This window comes from Oncorhynchus nerka, linkage group LG11 (assembly GCF_034236695.1).
Source record: "Oncorhynchus nerka isolate Pitt River linkage group LG11, Oner_Uvic_2.0, whole genome shotgun sequence".
NCBI classification, from domain to species: Eukaryota; Metazoa; Chordata; class Actinopteri; order Salmoniformes; family Salmonidae; genus Oncorhynchus; species Oncorhynchus nerka.
The window spans coordinates 32,998,264-33,021,664 of record NC_088406.1 but is presented as its reverse complement, the minus strand read 5'-3'; the positions used below and the strand labels follow the sequence as shown (position 1 = coordinate 33,021,664).

The window sequence follows — 23,401 nt, the reverse complement described above, 5'->3', positions numbered from 1 at the left end:
TGGTTCGCGGGCCAGATTGGGAATTTAGCCAGGACACCGGGGTTAACGCCCCTACTCTTACGATAAGTGCCATGGGATATTTAATGACCTCAGAGAGTCAGGACACCCGTTTAACGTCCCATCTGAAAGACAGCACCCTACACAGGGCAGTGTCCCCAATCACTGCCCTGGGGAATTGGAATATCTTTGTTTTTTTAGACCAGAGGAAAGCGTGCCTCCTACTGGCCCTCCAACACCACTTCCAGCAGCATCTGGACTCCCATCCAGGACCAACCCTGCTTAGCTTCAGAAGCAAACCAGCAGTGGTATGCAGGGTGGTATGCTGCTGTACAACGTGACCCATCGGGAGTGGGCTACAGTACTACAGTAAGAGCAAAATAATCCTAACAAAATAAAATAATAAAAAAACCTTAGTGTAACAACAGTTTTAGTAAGTAATACTGAAGTCGTGCACAATTATCAGTTTCTATTTAGGTTTATGTCGCCCATTCATTGTCAGTTAGAGACACAGTAGGACCCAAAAGCAGAATCAGAGCTCTAACTACCCCTTGCGCTGGTCTGGAGCAATGAAATGGTGACGCAGGGTACCGTACTAAACCACAAATTACCTCTAAGTACCGCAGCATAATCACAAAACATTTAGTGGAGCAATCACTGTACCAAAACAAAACAACATTTCAAGAGATTTGTGGTAGGCAGAACACACCGGAGTAGGATTATTTTGTGCACGACTCAGTCCGTACTCTACACAGACCAGTGCGGCATAACCAATCAGATCTGCAGAAGGCCTTAGGGTTGCAAAGGGTCAGAAACTTTCCAGTAAATTTCTGGACATTTTGCTTAAATTCATCAAAAAAGTTATAACAGTGAACCTTTTTTGTGGGACACACATAAGGCAATTCTAGGTCTTGTGGCATATTTTGGTTAAACTATCCCCATTTCAATGGAATTGCAACCCTCCGCATGCACAGTGCACTCTTCCATCACATGCACAGCTGATTCTCAAGATCTCGCTGTCACGCCCTGACCTTAGACATCTATGTTTTTTCTTTATATTTTGGTTAGGGCAGGGTGTGACTAGAGTGGGTATTCTAGTTTTGTTCATCTAGGGTTAGTTTTGTTCTTCTAGGGTTTTTAAAAAGTTCCCTCAGCGCTCACAACAAGCAACTTCTGAAAAAAGTCCCTCTACTTCTATTCGAGGTGAAAATTACACCTTATTGATAGCAACAGCTCATTGTCCTCCTGGAATCAGAAGTTTTTTGACTAAATGGAGGAACGTAGTCAGAGAAATTATGATTAATGTCTTGCTTGAGCTGTGTATGCAACTGGTTCACCTCTGATGCTCACAGGCAATGTGTATTGGAAAAGATGTCTGAATGGTCTTCGCCCAGCATACACCCCTCAAACCAGAAATGCTTTATCTACTAATTTGCTGGATGCAGAGTTCAGAGTTCAAGTGAAGGTCAAGCAAATCATAGAGAACGCAGACTGTATTGCAATCGTCTCTGATGGGTGGTCGAATGTTCGTGGGCAAGGAATAATTAACTACATCATCGCCACCCCTCAACCAGTATTCTACAAGAGCACAGACACAAGGGACAACAGACACACCGGTCTCTACATTGCAGATGAGCTGAAGGCAGTCATCAATGACCTTGGCCCACAGAAGGTATTTACAACGGTGCCAGACAATGCTGCGAACATGAAGGCTGCTTGGTCTGAAGTGGAGGAGTCCTACCCTCACATCACACCCCATTGGCTGTGCTGCTCATGCATTGAATCTGCTCCTCAAGGACCAAAAAACAATGGATACACTCTACAAGAGAGCCAAGGAAATGGTTAGGTATATGAAGGGTCATCAAGTTATAGCAGCAATCTACCTCACCAAGCAAAGTTTCTTTTTTTTTTTTACCCTTATTTAACTTGGCAAGTTAGTTAAGAACAAATTCTTAGTTTCAATGACAGCCTAGTTAACCTAACCGGTTAACTGCCTGTTCAGGGGCAGAACGCCAGATAAATACCTTGTCAGCTCGGGGATATGAACTTGCAGCCTTTCGGTTACTAGTCCAACGCTCTAACCACTAGGCTACCCTGCCGCCCGAAAGTGAGAAGAATGACGTTGTCATCATGTTTGGCAGTCCTGAAACCAGCAGTAGCCATTGCAAGGATTGAGGGAGACAATGCCCTCCTGTCTGATGTTCAGACTCTGCTTGCAGATGTAAGAGAAGAAATCCGTACTGACCTGCCCACTTCATTGTTGCTCCAAGCAGAGGAAACTGCAGTTCTGAAATATATCAAAAAGCGTGAAGACTTCTGCCTAAAGCCCATACACGTCGCAGCGTACATGTTGGACACCAAGTATGCTGGCAAGAGCATCCTGTCTGGTGCAGAGATCAACAAGGCCTATGGTGTCATCACTACCATGTCTCGCCACTTTGGCCTGGATGAGGGCAAGGTTCTTGGCAGTCTGGCGAAGTACACCTCCAAGCAAGGGCTTTGGGATTGAGATGCAATATGGCAGTCGTGCCAACATATCTCATCAGCCACCTGGTGGAAGAGACTTTATGGATCTGAGGCTCTTTCCCCTGTTGCCTCCATCATCCTCCAAATCCCACCAACATCAACCGCCTCAGAGCGCAACTGGTCCTTGTTTGGGAACACACACACCAAAGCACGCAATAGGCTGACCAATACAAGGGTTGAAAAATTGGTGGCCATCAGTGCAAATTTGAGGCTTTTTGAGCCTGACAACGAGCCATCCTCAACAAGGTTGGAAAGGGACAGTGAAGATGAGGCTTCAGAGTCTGATGTTCAAGAGGTGGACATTGAGGAGGTCCAGGGAGAAGACATGGAAGCCTGAGAGGAAGACAACCAAAGCTTCAGTTTCTTTAGTTTCATTTTAGTTTTCATGTTGAAAACATTTTTGGGGGAGATGCGATGGATCATTGGGGATCATTCAATATTAATTGTCTTTTGTTGTTCAGTGAAATCATCCATTGTGAAGAGTCAACTCATTTAATTGAAGTTCAATTCGTAACTAAATTGTTTTTCAAATTTCTATTGGAAGAATTTAATCATGTGCAATTATGTGTACTTAAGGTATAAGGTTTATGTTTCTGTCTCCATATGATATGATAAATATATCCAATGCAAAAAAAACATGAACATTTCAATAGAATTATTATTAATTTACATATATTTCCGTTATTTCCAATATATTCACGTAAATTCCCATATAATCCATTTAATTCCCATATATTCCCATTAATTCCCACGGAAAGTTTCCACCTCTGAATATTCCCCAAAATGGGCAACCCTAGTAGGCCTATATACAAATAGACCATTGCCATATATGGATCTGTGCCATTTACTTTGAACTGGACTGTGTTTACAGCTGTGATCTTGAGTAGATGCGCTTGTTTTGAGATCAAAGCAAGAGCTGCATGTAGCCATGTGCAAATCTTTCTTAATATCCTTTGCTAGTTAGTGAGTTATTATCCCAGTTATAGATCATTTGTAGTCAGCAATTGGGGAGGGATTGCTTCCTACTACAGCACAAAGCGTGTATATTTCTAGACATCTTTGAAAAGCAAGTCAGTTAAAAAGCTTTTTTCTGTCATAAAGCGGCAGTGTTGTATTTTGAGACAGGCTTGAATAATCTACGTTTTTTAATAGGCACAGAGTAGCATCATTTGTCTGACTTTGTCTGAATAATGGTATGGGAATAATAATGCACTTTATTTTGTAAACTGGTTTCTTGTATCAAACAACAACATTTTCTGTCACCTCCTTGTCTGAAGGACACGTGGGATAAACAGATTAATGTCAAACTCTGCATGTTTTTTTCCAAAGTCTCATGGCATATAGGCCTACATTGAGCACCACACATTTGCTGCTACTGTAGGTTGAATGATAGAACAGCTATTTCCATGTTAAAAGGTTATGGGATGCATTTTCTCCATTGTTTTTGATGTTAGGCCACTCTGGTAGGCCTACATTAGGCTCAGTGCCGAAAGAAATTAGAGGGAACTTTGATCGCAATACTTATAGAATCTTGAGAGTCGCAATACTATCATATCGGCACCTAAGTATCGTTAGGTCCCTGGCAATTCCCAGCCCTGCCTAGCACCACATACATGACGCATAACGCTCATCATCTACCTGGAGATTAGCCCACTGGATTATTTTAGCTCAGATGAGACACACAGTCATTATTATGTCAGCTCAGAGAGAAACTGAGAGACTGCCGCTGAAGTTTTTATTGAAAAACTTTGAGATTTGGACTGGACTTCCTCTCTGCTGGGCTCCCGAGTGGCGCAGCAGTCTAAGACACTGCATCTCAGTACTAGAGGTGTCACTACAGACACCCTGGTTTAAATCCAGGCTGTATCACAACCAGCTGTGATTGGGAGTCCCATAGGGTGTTGTCTGGGTTTGGCCAGTGTAGGCCATCATTGTAAATAAGAATGTGTTCTTTACTGGCTTGCCTAGTTAAATTAAAAAAATCTCTCACTGCCCGACAGGGAATACTCCTGATTGAGGAGCATGCTCTCACTGCCCGATAGGGGATATTCCTGTTTGAGGAGCATGCTCTCACTGCCCGATAGGGGATATTCCTGTTTGAGGAGAATGCTCTCACTGCCCGACAGGGGATATTCCTGTTTGAGGAGCATGCTCTCACTGCCCGACAGGTGATATTCCTGTTTGAGGAGCATGCTCTCACTGCCCGACAGGTGATATTCCTGTTTGAGGAGCATGCTCTCACTGCCCGATAGGGGATATTCCTGTTTAAGGAGAATGCTCTCACTGCCCGACAGGGGATATTCCTGATTGAGGAGCATGCTCTCACTGTCCGATAGGGGATATTCCTGTTTGAGGAGAATGCTCTCACTGCCCGACAGGTGATATTCCTGTTTGAGGAGAATCACTCTCACTGCCCGACAGGGGATATTCCTGTTTGAGGAGAATGCTCTCACTGTCCGGCAGGGGATATTCCTGTTTGAGTAGAATGCTCTCACTGCCCGATAGGGGATATTCCTGTTTGAGGAGAAAGCTCTCACTGCCCGACAGGTGATATTCCTGTTTGAGGAGCATGCTCTCACTGCCCGATAGGGGATATTCCTGTTTGAGGAGAATGCTCTCACTGCCCGACAGGGGATATTCCTGATTGAGGAGCATGCTCTCACTGCCCGACAGGGGATATTCCTGTTTGAGTAGAATGCTCTCACTGTCCGATAGGGGATATTCCTGTTTGAGGAGAATGCTCTCACTGCCCGACAGGGGATATTCCTGTTTGAGTAGAATGCTCTCACTGCCCGACAGGGGATATTCCTGTTTGAGTAGAATGCTCTCACTGTACGATAGGGGATATTCCTGTTTGAGTAGAATGCTCTCACTGCCCGACAGGGAATATTCCTGTTTTAGTAGAATGCTCTCACTGCCCGACAGGGGATATTCCTGTTTGAGGAGAATGCTCTCACTGCCCGACAGGGGATATTCCTGTTTGAGGAGAATGCTCTCACTGCCCGACAGGGGATATTCCTGTTTGAGGAGAATGCTCTCACTGCCCGACAGGGGATATTCCTGTTTGAGGAGAATCACTCTCACTGCCCGACAGGGGATATTCCTGTTTGAGGAGAATGCTCTCACTGTCCGATAGGGGATATTCCTGTTTGAGGAGAATGCTCTCACTGCCCGACAGGGGATATTCCTGTTTGAGGAGAATGCTCTCACTGCCCGACAGGGGATATTCCTGTTTGAGGAGAATGCTCTCACTGCCCGACAGGGGATATTCCTGTTTGAGGAGCATGCTCTCACTGCCCCGACAGGGGATATTCCTGTTTGAGGAGAATGCTCTCATTGCCCGACAGGGGATATTCCACCCAAACTCTGTATGCCATGGCCTCTCCAACATTGTTCCTGCAGCTACCCAGTGCTTAATTTAGGAAACCAAGTGAAATCTGTTTGGGAACATTGACAGTAACATGTTTTCTCAAAGAAACACATTTCATGAATTGTTGACAGACCGTCTGCACGCTTGAGAAAGGAATAAAGGAGAGAGAGGAGATGGAAATGAACGGAGTTGGGATATTCTGTATAGCTAAAGTTAATGTGTCACCCAATTAATTATTAAAATATTTTTTTTAATCCCTATTACTAGCCTATTCAAAATCAAATACAAATTTGAACCAACAGCATCGCTTAGGGCTATACGTTCTCTCCCAGACTCACAGATATAACTGTTGGAGTGTAGCATAAGGTAACCAGTCCATCCAGTGTGCCCAATAATACAGTCCACACTCAAAGCCAATTACTAAAACAAAATGTAAGAGTATAGGCTAGACCAATTATGTACCAAATACCTCTTAAATCAGTTTTGTTTCATGTTTTTCTGCCATCCGCAATATGCGGCAGGTTATGTATGGTAAAAGGGCACAATCCTAATTTTAATTCAGGGACATTTTTGGGGCCTTGGGCTCATAAGCCTATGCATATGCATAAGCTCTAATATGCGTATGGGTGTTTTGAAATAATCATCACCTTAGAAAGCGTTGTCCATTTCGTCGTGTTGTGGTTTGAAAATACATCCACAACATTTAAACCTGCTGTTGAACTGCTTTCTTCAAATTGATCAACACAGTGAGGTGAGTTTGATAGGCCTACTGTTTTGATGATAAGTGTTTGATGTGATTTTCCATTTAATTTGCTTTGATGTCAGAGTGGTTAGAGGGACAATAGAGCCCTGAGTAGCAGGCCATTAGGAGCTGATGGTAGTTAGCAAGTTGGGTACTACCAAAGCATGTCCAGGGTGCATAAAAGGAGATGACCATGACTCAATGGTCACGTGGAATTTTACTGAGGTCATGACTCATGACTGCTGGTGCGCCGGTAATACGGTCACCGCCACCCGGTCACTGCAACAGCCCTAATCATGGCCCAAACTTCTCTAATTGCTCCTCTATAACAACCATCATCATACGATTATGTAATATGGACTGATGGGATGCTCTCATCAAAACAAGCCGCAAAAGGACAGAGCTGGTGGTGGACCCTAACCCAAAGCTCAAGAACATGACCAATCTGACTGACACCGTCACTGAGTTATGTTGACATCGGATAAGAATACCATCTAATCAACAGCTCAAACAGGTAATAAGAAAGTGGCTATTCTGAAAAGAAAGGTTGTTTTCGCCCCATTGCCAAGTCTGATTAGAAATCCTGATCTAATGCCACATGATCTGCCAATACCAAGGTAACCATTACTTGTGAAATGGCGAATACCATTATACGTTTATGTCTAATTGTATTATCTGAAGCGCTAAAACCCAATCTGTGCTCCAACTAGACTATATCGGCAGCCAGCTGCTGCTTTGACAAAACATCGACCAAGTCAGACAGCTTTTATATACTTTATGTTCCCTTCGGCCTGAAGGGCAAAGAGTGAAACAAGACAACTATGTAGAAAGGTAGAAAATAGTACAACAAGAAACTGTATTTATAATAGCTGCTGATCAATGGAAAACTAGCCCTTCCTATATAATATTATTAATGAAAATGACGGGGGCATAAATTCTTATTCTAATCAGTGACAAAAGCAGCAGGTACTGTGTAGCACACAGCAACCCTGGGGGTCAGAAGTCATCCCTCTGATAGTGTCTGAGAGGTAGGGCTGGGAATTGCCAGGGACCTCACAATATGAAAACTTGAAATCGGCCCTAATTAATCGGCCATTCCGATTAATCGGCCGACCTCTATTATATGTATTGTTTTGTGAAACAAACAGCTGACTAAAGATGGGATGGCATTTGTGCGGTTGAGTCTGTTTCTGCGGTAACATGGAATCTTAACAACGTGATGAAACTTTGTTTCTCCTTGCAGAAACAAGCAAGGTGTTTTAGCAAATGAGTATTTGGTTGCCTAGGCAACCCCCCTGCAGCAGCAGCACATGCAGTCAGGAGCGAAGGAGAGGAGAAAATGTGCGTCTTTGCTATTCTAACGGTTATAACGGTGACCGCGATTATTTGACTGACCAATAACTGTCATCCAAAATCCAATGACCATCACAGCCCTAGTCACTGTGAGTGTTGTTTTGTGTGTAGTCAGAACACTGAGTTAGTCAGAACACTGAGTTAGTTTGCATGTGTAACGTCATGTTTTTAGTCCCCTAGGGCCAAGCATCTCTCATCTCTCAGAGGCCCGGATCTGTCAGCTCCACTCACCATCAAAGGGGAGGCTGAGGAAGGCTGCAGCAGTCCTCTCCTACGCCTCTGAGAGAGGCTCTGCTCTGCTGGTTACCCAGAATATCAAACAGTGCATACTCTGGTTTTAATGAATCCTTCATCCATACAGTCCTCCTAGATCCTCCATCCATATCCATACATTGCTGTAGCTCCTCCATCCAAGAGGAATTCAAACACCCCATGATCCCAGTTGGGACTGGTCGTCAATCTGAGATCATCATCATTAATAACAATATTTCCTTGTGGATTATTTGGCCAGCCTCACAAGATCCACACCTCAGTTGCACACACGCACAAACACACACACTCACAGCTGCCTATACAGGTTTGAGGATGAGTAAAGGCAGATGCCAACTGGGCTTTAACGATAAAATGCAGATATGAATCTTGGCTTGATCCAACAACTTAGTCCACAACACATCAAATATACAGGTATTAAGGTATATTGATAATACAGCCATAAAATAGGATTAATAAACGTTACTTAAAAGCCATATTGAAAGAGAAGTTTCACTGTACATGCTAAGTGCTCCAAGGTGCCAACCAGCTGGTCTGAGAGGGATCCCAGCCATAAACAGCTTAAGTAACACATGCTATTCAAACACCAGCTGAACTAAAGATAGCAGTCCAGCAACTAAGTGTAGGCTAGTAAGTGTGTTATAACGTTCTGTACATATGCTTATTCTTCTCAGAGAAGGTTGTAATGGAGGAGCCCTTGGTGAAAGCTCACTGCAGGTATGTCCATGCTGTTCAATATGAAGAAAGAGCACTGGCCATTGCGTCCTGATTTCAGTGTGTTTACAAACAAACACAGCTTTAGTAGATAATGCTGGTAAGTGGTCAGCTATGATCTGAATAAAGATTATCCTATGATTCCCTGGCAACTGAGATTGGAGAAAAACATCCACTCACATGATTGGCTGGGGTCGTCACCATCCTATGACAGAATCCAGCAGAAATACAAACATAGACCTAGGCCTAAATGATTGGCTGTAGTGTTGTTGTTGTCATAATCACCACTCATAAGACAGTGCAGACAGTCACAGCAGGAACTAAAATTGTCCATGGAGAGATGAGGCATAGCCTGTGTCTGCCTCTGCCAATATTCTACTTTGAGATATTACTTCTTGGATATTCTTTCTTGGATACAGAGAAGGCTAACCAGCATCACCAAGTTCAGGACTGTAATCATCAACCTCCATACCGCTGATTTATCTAAACACAAACCTCGAAATGGAGATGTTACTCCAAAAGCATTATGAGTCAGGTTACGTATTGACTCTTTCTGTCATTTCCAACCTCCTCTCTCCATCTTACAGTGCAATCGGAAAGTGTTCAGACCCCTTGACTTGTTCACATTTTTTTACGTTACAGCATTACTCTAAAACGGATTAAATAAACATTTTTCCTCGTCAATCTACACACAATACCCCATAATGACAAAGCGAAAACAAGTTTTTTGATTTTTTCCCCCAAATGTATTAAAAAATAAAAACAGAAATACCTTATTTACATAAGTATTCAGACCCTTTGTTATGAGGCCCAAAATTGACCTCAGGTGCATCCTGTTTCCATTGATCATCCATGAGCAGTTTCTACAACTTGATTGGAGTTCACTTGTGGTAAATTCAATTGATTGGACATGATTTGGAAAGACACAAACCTGTCTACATAAGGTCCAACAGTTTACAGTGCATGTCAGAGCAAAAACCAAGCCATGAGGTCGAAGAAATTGTCCGTAGAGCTCTGAGACAGGATTGTGTTGAGGCACAGATCTGGGGAAGGGTACCAAAAAATGTCTGCAGCATTGAAGGTCCCCAAGAACACAGTGGCCACCATAATTCTTAAATGGAAGAAGTTTGGAACCCCCAAGACTCTTCCTAGAGCTCTTCCCAGCCAAACTGAGCAAGCGGGGGAGAATGGCCTTGGTCACGGAGGTGACCAAGAACCCAATGGTCACTCTCCCTAGCAAGCAGGGAAAGTACTTGATGGTACTTAATGGAAACAATTATTTTGTTTTAAACCTTTCCCAAACCATAGCCCTAACCTTAACCACTTGGAATTAATACCTAAACTTAACCTTTTGAGTTGTTTCTGTTTTAACACTGCAACCACATGGAATTAACCCTGTAACTAGTGATGCACCGATATGACATTTTTGGCCGATACCAATATCCAATATTTTCCTCGCCGATATACCGATATTATAGTTAACACACACATGGACTCAGCGGTCTAAAGCACTGCATCTCAGTGCAAGAGGTGTCACTACAGTCCCTGATTCGACTCCAGGCTGTATCACATCCGACCGTGATTGGGAGTCCCATAGTGCGGCGCACAATTGGCCCAGCGTCGTCAATTGTAAGTAAGAATTTGTTCTTAACTGACTTGCCAAGTTAAATAAAGGTTACACACAAGGTTGCATTGGTGCTAGCTAGGTACCAAGCTAAAACTAGCTACCCTAGAAGTTGCGGTCAAACAAATGATGCTTTATTACCAATGCGGTATTGTAAACACATCAAAACAGCAAAATTTTACGTCAGCTTTGACATCGGTTTTGCACATCGGGGCGTTAAACAAGACATCGGCCAATACCAATGTTGGCATTTTTAGCTAATATTGCCAATTTCTGATATGTTCACCGATATATCGTGCATCCCTACCTGTAACCACATGGAATTAACCCTGTAACCACGCATAATTCATCATTCAAAAATCCAATTAAAGCAAATTCCAACGTGAAACTATGAGATTAGATTGATATAAAACCATCGACAGATGTGGAAAAGCGTCAAAAGGCCTACTTTTTTAAGATACAGTAAAGATAACAGCATTTGAGGATATTCTAGCCAAAATGTATATTCAAATGGCGGATATGTTGAGAGGAACAACAGCATTGCTTGTTGACATGATAAGCAAAGGTCTATTTCCAATTAGCATCTCCTTCTCACACTACTATAGAATCTCAGGGGAGTAACACAGTGTTCTGCTCCTGTAAGGAGTGAAGGCAGCATTATTAGCAGGCTCAGCCTCCATCCCAGCTAAAGCTTGAGGACCGTAACTCGTCACCATATCAGGAGGTGACATCACAGAGATGAGTCACACACAGCGTGTACTGTTGAGTGAGCATCACCACTGAAACCTTCAGTAACGATCTAGTATGTTCACTAAGCATTTATTACACTTCTAGCTACATGTATATGACCATCATAAACATGATTTTATAGCCAATTGAGACACAAAGAGATGCAATCACAGATTCCCAAGATAAGAAGCCTATTTATCGATACATAGGCCTATGTTTTATTATAACACAAGACAATAGGGGCCATGTTTTGTAATCAAGTAGGGAAATACTTGGATTCCTGCACCTATGCACCACCAATAGATTGGGTAGGCTATAAAAACATACAAGGGTGTCTGTATACTAACTTGAACAGATTTTCACCCCACTGAATGAAGACCAGCATCCCTGAGTCGCCTCTTCTCTGATGACGTTGAGACTGGTGTTTTGCGGGTACTATTTAATGAGGCTGCCAGTTGAGGACTTGTAAGGCAAAAATAGACTACCAAGTTTCAGAAGAAAGTTCTTTGTTTCTGGCCATTTTGAGCCTGTAATCGAACCCACAAATGCTGATGCTCCAGATACTCAACTAGTCTAAAGGCCAGTTTTATTGCTTCTTTAATCAGAACAACAGTTTTCAAACATTGGTTTTCTAATGATCAATTAGCCTTTTAAAATGATCAACTTGGATTAGCTAACACAACGTGCCATTGGAACACAGGAGTGATGGTTGCTGATAATGGGCCTCTGTACGCCTATGTAGTTATTCCATTTAAAAATCTGCCGTTTCCAGCTACAATAGTCATTTACAACCGTAACAATGTCTACACTGTATTTCTGATCAATTTGATGTTATTTTAATGGACAAAAAATATGCTTTTCATTCAAATACAAGGACATTTCTAAGTGACCCCAAACTTTTGAACGGTAGTGTACGTGTGTCTTTCGGAGGGGGTGTGTTAAAAGCTGAAGTCAAATTTCTGTTGGTCCTTGTGTGCGTGCAATTGACCAATAAAGTGATCTTAATCGTAATCTTAGGGGCTTTGCTTTGTTGAGAATGAGAAGCCTTGCTGCACCATGTTTCATGAGCTGAAATAAAAGATCCCAGAAATGTTCCATTCGCACAAATTTCTCTCAAATGCTTGCATCCCTGTTAGTGAGCATTTCTCCTTTGCCAAGATAATCCCATCCACCTGATAGGTGTGGAATATCAAGAAGCTAATTAAACAGCATGATCATTACACAGGTGCACCTTGAGCTGGGCACAATAGAAGGCCACTCTAAAATGTGCTATTTTGTCACACAACACAATGTCACAGATGTCTCAAGTTGAGGTAGCGTGCAATGTCCACTAGAGCTGTTTCCTTTTAATTGAATGTTAATTTCTCTACCATAAGATGCCTTCAACATCATTTCACATCCGGCTTCTTCACCTGGCGGATCGTCTGAGGCCAGCCACCCAGATAGCTGATGAAACTGTGGCTTTGCACAACCAAAGAATTTCTGTACAAACTGTCAGAAACCGTCTCAGGGAAGCTCATCTGCAGATGGCGTTGTGTGGGAGCACTGTTTGCCTCATGGTGACGGTAGGGTTATGGTATAGGCAGGCATAAGCTACGGACAACTAACACAATTTCATTTTATTGATGGCAATTTAAATGCACAGATACCATGACGAAATCCTGAGGCCCATTGTTGTACCATTCATCTGCCACCATCACCTCATGTTTCAACATGATAATGCAATGCCCCATCCATGTCGCAAGGATAAGTACACAATTCCTGGAAGATGAAAATGTCCCAGTTCTTCCATGGCCTGCATACTCACCAGACATGTCACCCATTGAGCATGTTTAGGATGCTCTTGATTGAGGTGTAGGACATTGTGTTCCAGTTCCCGCCAATATCCAGCAACTTCGCACAGCCATTGAAGGGGAGTGGTACAACATTCCACAGGCCACTGGTAACAGCCTGATCAACTCTATGCGAAGTAGATGTGTCTGGCTGCATGAGGCAAATGGTTGTCACACCAGATACTGACTGGTTTTCTGATCCATGCCCCTACCTTAAGGTATTTGTGACCAACAGATGCATAACTGTATTCCAAGTCATGTGAAATCGATATATATTACGGCCTAATTACTTATTTTAAATTGACTGATTTCCTTATATGAACTGTAAATCTTTGAAATTGTTGTTAAAACTGCTGATAGGGCTGGACCACACAGGTGTGGATCTGGACCATAGGTTAAATGGATGCTGATAAAATGTAAGCGAGTGAAAGTAGCCACACTTGTGACAGTAGCTTAATCTCAATTTCACACAATCCTTCAGTGATGGCAAAATTTCAATTTGCGTGCAGTCGCTCTCCCGCCTACGGACGGATACTAGGCTCGAGAACCAGAGTCATGATGATGTTTGGGAGAGAAGACCAGGAGGAGAGTTACTGAGTAGCAACATATGCATTGATGTACGCACGCACGTAAGCAGTGTCTTAAACGCTATCCATCCAATAGACACATCCATACTGTATTCTATATCAATGCAATTACTAGTGATTTGACGATAAAAGATAAACCCTAATGTAATGAGATTAACTTCAACCTATCACACGTGCATGCCAAATTGTTTTAGCAGAATGTAAATGCCTTGCTGGAAGGAGCAATGCTGATGGGTTGCTAGTTAGCTAACAGTTGTGAAAATTACACTTGTCCTAAGAATATGATAAAACAACCAGCTATATATCAAATAGTCATGCATTCTTAACTAAGAAAATGTTTAATCGTGTACACCATGGCAGAATATGTCAACAACATCCCTAACTGCGTGGCAGCAGTTAACCAGCCAATTCACATTAAAATAGCATCTCATTCAAAAACGTTGTATTGTACAATCTTCCTTCATCCATCCATCTGCTACTGCCGAGGGAGGGACATGTCCTGTACACAGTCCTTCAATGGATGGGGGTTGTCATGGACGCACAGTCCACCTTTTTCCTGATTCGAGTATTTTATCAAATACCTGGCCTGAATAGCAGCCATTAGGAAAAACAGTAACATTAGCTTAGCCATCTTACCTGTAGAGCCCACGAGAAGGAAGGCTAAAATGATATCCTTCGCGTGGATCATTGCAACTCCTTGATTAGACCACGCAAATGGCTTAATAAAGAATGTGGTCCCTGTAGTATGTGGTTGTTCTTGATATTTTTAAAAACAATACATTCCCATATCGCTAGCTATTTATTTTTTTGTATGGCAGATTGGTAGTATTTCTAGTTTATTATCGATGTAGTAACAGCAGAAGACCTGCGCCAGCACACTGTTCAACGAATGAGTGACAAAGCCACTGCCTCCATACACACATGAATTAATCCGCACAATCTGAATCACAAGGATTTGCTGTAAAATAGTGCGCTATGCGCAGTAGTTCGTGGACCTCTTACATTTTTATTCAAAATAGGTCGAACATAAACTAAACGTCTATTCGAATCGGCATACCATTATTCAACATTTTGACGTATTCAAAATATCAATTTCAAATCAAACTACAAAGCTGCGATATGATGCTAACAGAGGGAAGATGTAGACTGACACTTTCTGAGTTCATGCACTTTATTTCTTGTAGATTTGTGTGCAGGTGTAGGCTACTGCTGTTGAGCAGACAAGGAGGATTGTCACACGTTCTCCAACAGCTACTGTTGATTTCGGGAACGACTGCTGTATTAAATAAAACACCTGTAAAAGCCTAAACATAGCAGGCATACAGCAGCTGAAGTTCAAGCAGATCAGATGGTTAGATAGACATATCTTATCTCTATCTGTCAAGTCAAATTCTTTCTCTTTGTCATCTCTGACAGAAAACAAAATACATCTCTTATTCCACCTCAAAATTCGTATTTCTAGACAATGCACAAGTAATACATATGAAAAAGAAAGTCAATCAATCAAATGTATTAATAAAGCCCCTTTTACATCAGCAGATGTCACAAAGTGCTATAAGTCAACTTGCTCCGTGTATTGTTGTCAAATCGAATTGATTAATTGATACGCTAGTGAAAGGTTTGGTCACGCCATCATCATGAACCTTGTTATCACTATGTATCACAGGAAGAACAGGTATAATTGAAGGATAAGATTCCCTGTGATCTCAGAGCTGCGATATCTGCACATGTATCAGTTAGCAGGAGTTAGCGATGGTGTTGTCAGACAGTGGAGTCATTGTCCTGGGAGTCGTCCTGCGGGGCATAGAGGGCCCCTTTGTACAGGCCTGATATTAATCTGGGGAGGCATAGAACTGGAGGAGACTGCTTGTGTCTCACATACACACACACACTGATGTGCATGCACACACAAACACAAACGCAAGTCTTTAAAGGAAATGAGAAGCTGGTATCACTGCAACTGGCTTGTTATTACCATCAAATGAGAGATGTTGTATCTAGCTCAAGGAGTTATATATGTTTATGTCATTAGAGGTTATACTATTTATTTTCATGTTAAAGTGTCAGATGTTCCATTATTAAAGTGGCTAGTGATTTCAAGTCTATATATATAGGGTAGCAGCTTTTAAGCTGCAGGGTTACGTAACCGGGTGGAAGCTACCTACTGATAACCCTTACCAGAGCTATCACCCCAGTCGACAGAGGGCTCTTCGTTACACTACATAGTTGGCCAGTGTTTCACTGGTCAGCCATAATGATGCCAAACATGTCATCACCTTTGCTCCTATCTAGCATGTTTGGGGTTGTGTAAAGAACAGTTCAGATATTCTGTGAATGCTTTACATCTTACCAGAGCTATTGTATCCGTTGGTAAGATGACGTCTTAGAAGACAGAGCATGGGTTTGTCTTTATGGATGCTGTGTGAAAGGGTCAGTGCCAGGGCCCGTATTCATAAAGCGTCGTAAGTATGAGTGCTAATCTAGGATCAGTTGGCCTTTTAGATCATGATGAATAAGATTACATGGACAGGGGAGACCTGATCCTAGATCAGCACTCTTACATTTGAATACGGGCCCAGGGCTGTAGATAGACCTCTATGGAACCAATCTGCTCTATCCTACATTTATAATGAATGTTGCCCAAAATACTTGCACACAAGCTTGGCTCCCATGACACAGTTAATGCAGAGGTTAAAAGCATGCATTACAGTTCGATCCAGAACTGGTGAAGTAGCTTGGATATTATTTTGAGAGTTTACTGATAACCCTATGGTACTTTGATGTGAAATCATCAACTGATGTGGTCTGCCCTGCGCATGTTTTCATTACATGAAATCTATATGGGAAACATTGAACAAATCTGGCAAAACAGGGAGACGATTAAGTTGACCTTGCAGTGCCTAGATTACCTGTTCTCTCAGCAGCTTTGAGCATCTCATGTTTTTATGAGCTTCTTTGTATTAGTTTATTTTCTGGTACTGTGTTAATATGCCCATAGCATAATGCAATGAATGTGACCTCATCACGCCCATGGTCCCGACATCCTATGGCCTTCTCCAAATACAGTGCCCTACTTTGTAAGCTACACCAAACAGTAGACTGCCGCTATGATTGTCATTGTTGTTTGTTATATCTTAATATAATATATTAATATCTTAAAGCAATGTAGCTAGCTACCTATGAGACATCTGAAGGCAATTCAACTGAAACTATATCACCCTTCATCCACTCTCTTGTTTGTGTCTGAATTCTGTGTTTCAGCCTAATTAAAACTCGTAAGAATATGACAGGCCGTGCACAGGAAGAATCAGAGGACAGAGGCACGGAGGAACTACAATTGAGCCTGCTTCTCACTCGACTCAACAGCACTTAGATATCATTTTGAGTAGCTGCTACCATCTAGTGGTAGTATAATGCCACACATGTTGTTGCAGAAAATAAACATGTCGAGAATCTCGGATTCTATGGAAGTCCAGAGATGACATATAAACAAAACAATTCCCTTGTAATGTCGAGATCATGACCCATTTATCTCATGATCACTACATAACAAAAGTTGTCATCAGCCATTCATTTGTTCAGGACGGTAGGTAGCCTAATGGTTAGAGCGTTGTCTGGCAACCCTGTTTCCAAGGCTGTGTGCCACCACCAAGACCACAGCCAATCACATGCAAGGCACATCGCAGCTATTGTGAGCTAGCTAGGTAGTCTTGTTGGCTAGTTAGCTAGCAAGCTAGCTTGAAATCTATACTGGTTGTTTGCATAACTGATATGTGTCACTTTGTATTTTGTGGATAATATTTGCATTCACAGTGGGTGAGCTCCATTTCTGACAGGATGATCAGATTACATTTCAGCCTTCAATTTCAGGATGCTTGCAGGCTGTTTCGTAGGTAAGGCTCCTTGCAGGCAGATTAGCTGTCTGAGTGCTTTATTGGCAGATGTGTATATGATCCAGGGGGTAAACTCTATTCGTGGAAGGCTGATCAAATTCAATAGCAGCCTCAAAAAGCTGATGTCAGGATGCTGCCTTTTAGGCTGTTTCATAGGTAAAGCTCCTTGCAGTAGGCAGCATCCTGATTTATCCACCTCTGAGGCTGCTATTGAGTCTGATCCATCTGCCAGGAATAGATCACACCCTCTCTTGATCATATACATAATGCACTGAGTCCTAATCTGCATGCAAGGAGTTTTACATATGAAACATCCTACAAGGCAGCATGGTGAATTATCAGCCTCTGAGGCTGCTATTGAATCTGATCTGCCTTTCAGGAATGGAGCTCACCCACTGTAAATTATACACATATCAGTGAAGCAAGCAAACAGCCAGAATAGATAACAAGACTATATAACGAACTAGCTAGCTCGCTCACTCACAATATTTACCAAGTTAGCTGAGTTGTTGCTTGCATGCGATTGGCAGTGGTCTTGGGGGTGGCACACAGCCTGGGAGACTGGTTTGCCCGTCAGGCATTGTCAGGGCTTAAATGCCCCACAAGAGCTTAGCTGTCCCATGAACTCTTAGCTCAAGGTAGGGGACATTTAGCTTGCTAACATTCTAACTTATAAACTGATAAATACAAATGAATGCCTAATGTTAACATGAAATGTACCATCCCTTAGTGTAGCAATCAATAAAATGTATGTGCTAATCTACCGTGATCTCAGCTGCCTCAGCCATACTGTCGATCTATCATCAGTACATCCAGTAAAGTTTATATTGTGAGCTCGACAAAACAACTTTTATCATGTTATGTAGGGTTAGGGTTAGGGTTAGTGATCTCGACATAACAAGGGAATTGTTTTTGTATGTCCTCTCTGGGCTTCCATAGGATTCAGCAGGGATCTACAATGTTCCTGCAATGCTGCCTTGATGTCTTTTGGGGGCAGCAGCTGTCTACACTTTCATTATAGAAAACTGATTTCAATGATAAATACAAGGTACATTTAGGGCAGTCCTGAGACAGGGACATCCATAGACAAATATACTGTAGACCCACCCACTGTAACAGCCCTGCTGTCTTGACAGATAGTGGTTCCATGTACTTTCTCCATTACCATGCATTAAATCTTTACTTTTTCTTTCATGTTGTTGTCTGATCTCATCTCTGGTTCTACACTTTACCCCTGGATCTGAAAAATCCCAACAACATGAACATCCACTTCTGTCTGACACCCACACACACACACGTGAGAGAGAGTGAGAGACAAAATGGCACTCTAAATAAGAGAGACTAAAAAGCTTACCTTCTGATAATGCATTCTATTTTCCATTAAATAAATGACACACTCTGTTTGAAACAACCTTGCAATCTTATCATGCTTTACCAAAAAATAATTACTTTGGAGTGACAAATGAATGAGCGAGAGAGACTGCTACTGAATTAACTGGCAGCATTGATTTGGTCTGAAAACAAAACAATAAAACGCATGACACCATCATAGGGTCCATAAATTAAAAAGCTAATGAAAATGTGCATTGTTTTCATCCAATTACTAATCAGTGGAATATGAAGAGACATAACTGCTGTTCGTTGACAAGTCTACCTCAGATTATCAAGAGTGTAGCCAAGATTCAATTCAATATCAAGGTTTCTCTGATACAAAAATACACTTCGTGCATTGTCCCCTTACAACAAGAACAATGTCATTATATAAAAAATAATTTCTTAATTTCTCTCTCACGTTTCCATATGTAGTATCCTCATAATGATATATGCAATTTAGCAGACATTTTAACACATGGGTGGCCGCTTGAAGTGAACATCAAACCCTGGCAGTGGAAGCACCATGCTCTACCAACTGAGCCATACAGGACAACTTACTGTGAGTGCCTCTGAATCAAACACACTCATACAGCACAAACACTCTTACCACACAATCATAGTCACTCACTCACACAGTAGCAGCCATACCAGAGGAGAAAAAAAAGTAATTCTTTGCCACTCAATTATTGTGATGGATAACTGAAATATAAATCCAAATTACACTAACTGAAATACAGATCCAAATACAATCTGATAATGACATAAAATGGCGTCATCACAGCTGTGTTGTTTGAACAGGTGGTGAAGAACTGCCTAGCATCGTAAATCTGTCAAAACATAAGCATCCAAATGATCCGATCTAGCTGGATGAAGGACATAACAGACATTATTGATTAACGGACAATGCAGTGGAGTTTATCTCTTTGTTTTGTTGGTGAGATGCGACAGTCCTCAGAAATATGGTATTTGTACTCAGTATACACAGCTAATGTGCAATGTCATTATGTTTGTTTCACGTCTTCAATCTCTCCAGAATGTTGTCTGGGATTGTCAGTTTATTCCTGATGTATGACAAGCCACTCACTTAATTTAAATGAATCTCTTTGTTTTAATGTTTCTCATGTTGATTCAGCAGGTATTTTTGTTTGCTGATTGCTTATTCTTACATTGCAAATACTGGTAATTCATTCACAAACGTTGAGACACAGCCAGGTGTGTCATGCACCCAAAAATCTGAGGGGGCACTAAGTGCGTGAATTGGGGAATTTTGCATTTTTCAAACACATGAAACAGCTTTTTCTTGCAATCTAGAGCTGTAATCAATTGCTTAATTCTATCTAAAAATATATATACACTGCTCAAAAAAATAAAGGGAACACTTAAACAACACAATGTAACTCCAAGTCAATCACACTTCTGTGAAATCAAACTGTCCACTTAGGAAGCAACACTGATTGACAATAAATTTCACATGCTGTTGTGCAAATGGAATAGACAACAGGTGGAAATTATAGGCAATTAGCAAGACACCCCCAATAAAGGAGTGGTTCTGCAAGTGGTGACCACAGACCACTTCTCAGTTCCTATGCTTCCTGGCTGATGTTTTGGTCACTTTTGAATGCTGGCGGTGCTTTCACTCGAGTAGTAGCATGAGATGGAGTCTACAACCCACACAAGTGGCTCAGGTAGTGCAGCTCATCCAGGATGGAACATCAATGCGAGCTGTGGCAAGAAGGTTTGCTGTGTCTGTCAGCGTAGTGTCCAGAGCATGGAGGCGCTACCAGGAGACAGGCCAGTACATCAGGAGATGTGGAGGAGGCCGTAGGAGGGCAACAACTTAGCAACAGGACCGCTACCTCCGCCTTTGTACAAGGGCTAGCAGGAGGAGCACTGCCAGAGCCCTGCAAAATTACCTCCAGCAGGCCACAAATGTGCATGTGTCTGCTCAAACGGTCAGAAACAGACTCCATGAGGGTGGTATGAGGGCCCGACGTCCACAGGTGGGGGTTGTGCTTACAGCCCAACACCGTGCAGGACGTTTGGCATTTGCCAGAGAACACCAAGATTGGCAAATTCGCAACTGGCGCCCTGTGCTCTTCACAGATGAAAGCAGGTTCACACTGAGCACATGTGACAGACGTGACAGAGTCTGGAGACGCCGTGGAGAACATTCTGCTGCCTGCAACATCCTCCAGCATGACCGGTTTGGCGGTGGGTCAGTCATGGTGTGGGGTGGCATTTCTTTGGGGGGCCGCACAGCCCTCCATGTGCTCGCCAGAGGTAGCCTGACTGCCATTAGGTACCGAGATGAGATCCCCAGACCCCTTGTGAGACCATATGCTGGTGCGGTTGGCACTGGGTTCCTCCTAATGCAAGACAATGCTAGACCTGGCTGGAGTGTGTCAGCAGTTCCTGCAAGAGGAAGGCATTGATGCTATGGACTGGCCCGCCCGTTCCCCAGACCTGAATCCAATTGAGCACATCTAGGACATCATGTCTCGCTCCATCCACCAACGCCACGTTGCACCACAGACTGTCCAGGAATTGGCGGATGCTTTAGTCCAGGTCTGGGAGGAGATCCCTCAGGAGACCATCCGCCACCTCATCGAGAGCATGCCCAGGCGTTGTAGGGAGGTCATACAGGCACGTGTGGAGGCCACACACTACTGAGCCTCATTTTGACTTGTTTTAAGGACATTACATCAAAGTTGGATCAGCCTGTAGTGTGGTTTTCCACTTTAATTTTGAGTGTGACTCCAAATCCAGACTTCCATGGGTTGATAAATTTGATTTCCATTGATCATTTTTGTGTGATTTTGGTGTCAGCACATTCAACTTTGAGCAGTGTATTTTTCTACATACTGTATTTATAAGCATACCTCTGGAGCTGTCTGTATCCTCCTGACTGGTGGTTATTTCTTTAAACAAATCAAATATGCTTCTCTGCATATCTGGTAAAATCGGGGAAAAGATTGAAAGGAATATGAGTCTTATTCAGTACATTTACTTATTGCAAGCCAGCAAAGACATATAGACAAGCTATCTTATGAAGGTAAAATAGTGCCTTAAGTGTACAAGCATGTAAAGTATGGTCTGCACATTTAAAATGAGTTGTATCTGTATAATCAGTTTGTAGTTGCAAAAAATATTTGCAAACATGTATCATCTTTTGAGAATAAATGTAACAACACTTGCAAACATGTAAATGTATATGTAAATGTGTTCAGAAAGATTTACAAGCAGGCAACTACATTTGTGAAGGAATGCAACTAATTTACTAAACTTGCGACTGGTGAATCGTTTTCTGTGAATCTTCTTTTGCCTGGTCCACACATCCTCTTCACACATCCCATTATGTGCTTGCAAGTGTTGTTGCATTTATTCTCAAAAGAAAATATATGTTTGCAAATCTTTTTTGCAACTACAAAACTGATTATACAGGTGCAACTCATATTTTACATGTGCAAATAATACTTTACATGCTTGTACACTTATTGCACTATTTTACATTCATACTATGGTAGCTATTCTAACTTGATTGACATCAAAACTATGAAATAACACATGGAATCATGTAGTAACCGAAAAAAGTGTTAAACAAATCAAAATATATGTTATATTTCAGATTCTTCAGAGTACCCTTTGCCTTGATGACAGCTTTGCACAATCTTGGCATTATCTCAACCAGCTTCATGAGGTAGTCAACTGGAATGCATTTCAATTAACAGGTTGGCCTTGTTAAATTTGTTAATTTGTGGAATTTCTTTCCTTCCTAATGTGTTTGATCAGTTGTGTTGTGAAAAGTTAGGGAGGGGTATACAGAAGCCCTATTTGGTAAAAGACAAAGTCCATATTATGGCAAGAAGAGCTCAAATAAGCAAAGAGAAACAACAGTCCATCATTACTTTAAGACATGAAGGTCAGTCAATATGGGAAATCTCAAGAACTTTGAAAGTTTCTTCAAGTGCAGTCACAAAAACCATCTAGCGCTATGATGAAACTGGCTCTCATGAGGACTGCCACAGGAAATGAAGACCCAGAGTTACCTATGCTACAGAGGACAAGTTCATTAGAGTTACCAGCCTCAGATTGCAGCCCAAATAAATGCTTCACAGAGTTCAAGTAACAGACACATCTCAACATCAACTGTTCAGAAGAGTCGGCGTGAATCAGGCCTCCGTGGTTGAATTGCTGCAAAGAAACCACTACTAAAGGCCACCAATAAGAAGAAGACACTTGATTGGGTCAAGAAACACGAACAATGGACATTAGACCTGTGGAAATCTGTCCTGTTGACTGATGAGTCCAAATTTGAGATTTTTTGGTTCCAACGCAGAGATGCAGAGTAGGTGAACGGATGAACTCTGCATGTATGTTTCCCACTGTGAAG

At 42.1% G+C, this 23,401-nt stretch overlaps 1 protein-coding gene across 1 annotated transcript in view; it reads right to left on the bottom strand.

The window, feature by feature from the left end:
• LOC115136717 (neural cell adhesion molecule 1-like) overlaps nt 1-14,652 on the bottom strand; it is a 124,911-nt gene extending 110,259 nt beyond the window's left edge. Inside the window, 1 exon segment of the mRNA XM_065024431.1 lies at nt 14,381-14,652. Coding sequence (XP_064880503.1) covers nt 14,381-14,432 — 52 coding nt within the window. The 5' untranslated portion in view covers nt 14,433-14,652.
• Between the last annotated feature and the right edge of the window lie 8,749 nt (nt 14,653-23,401).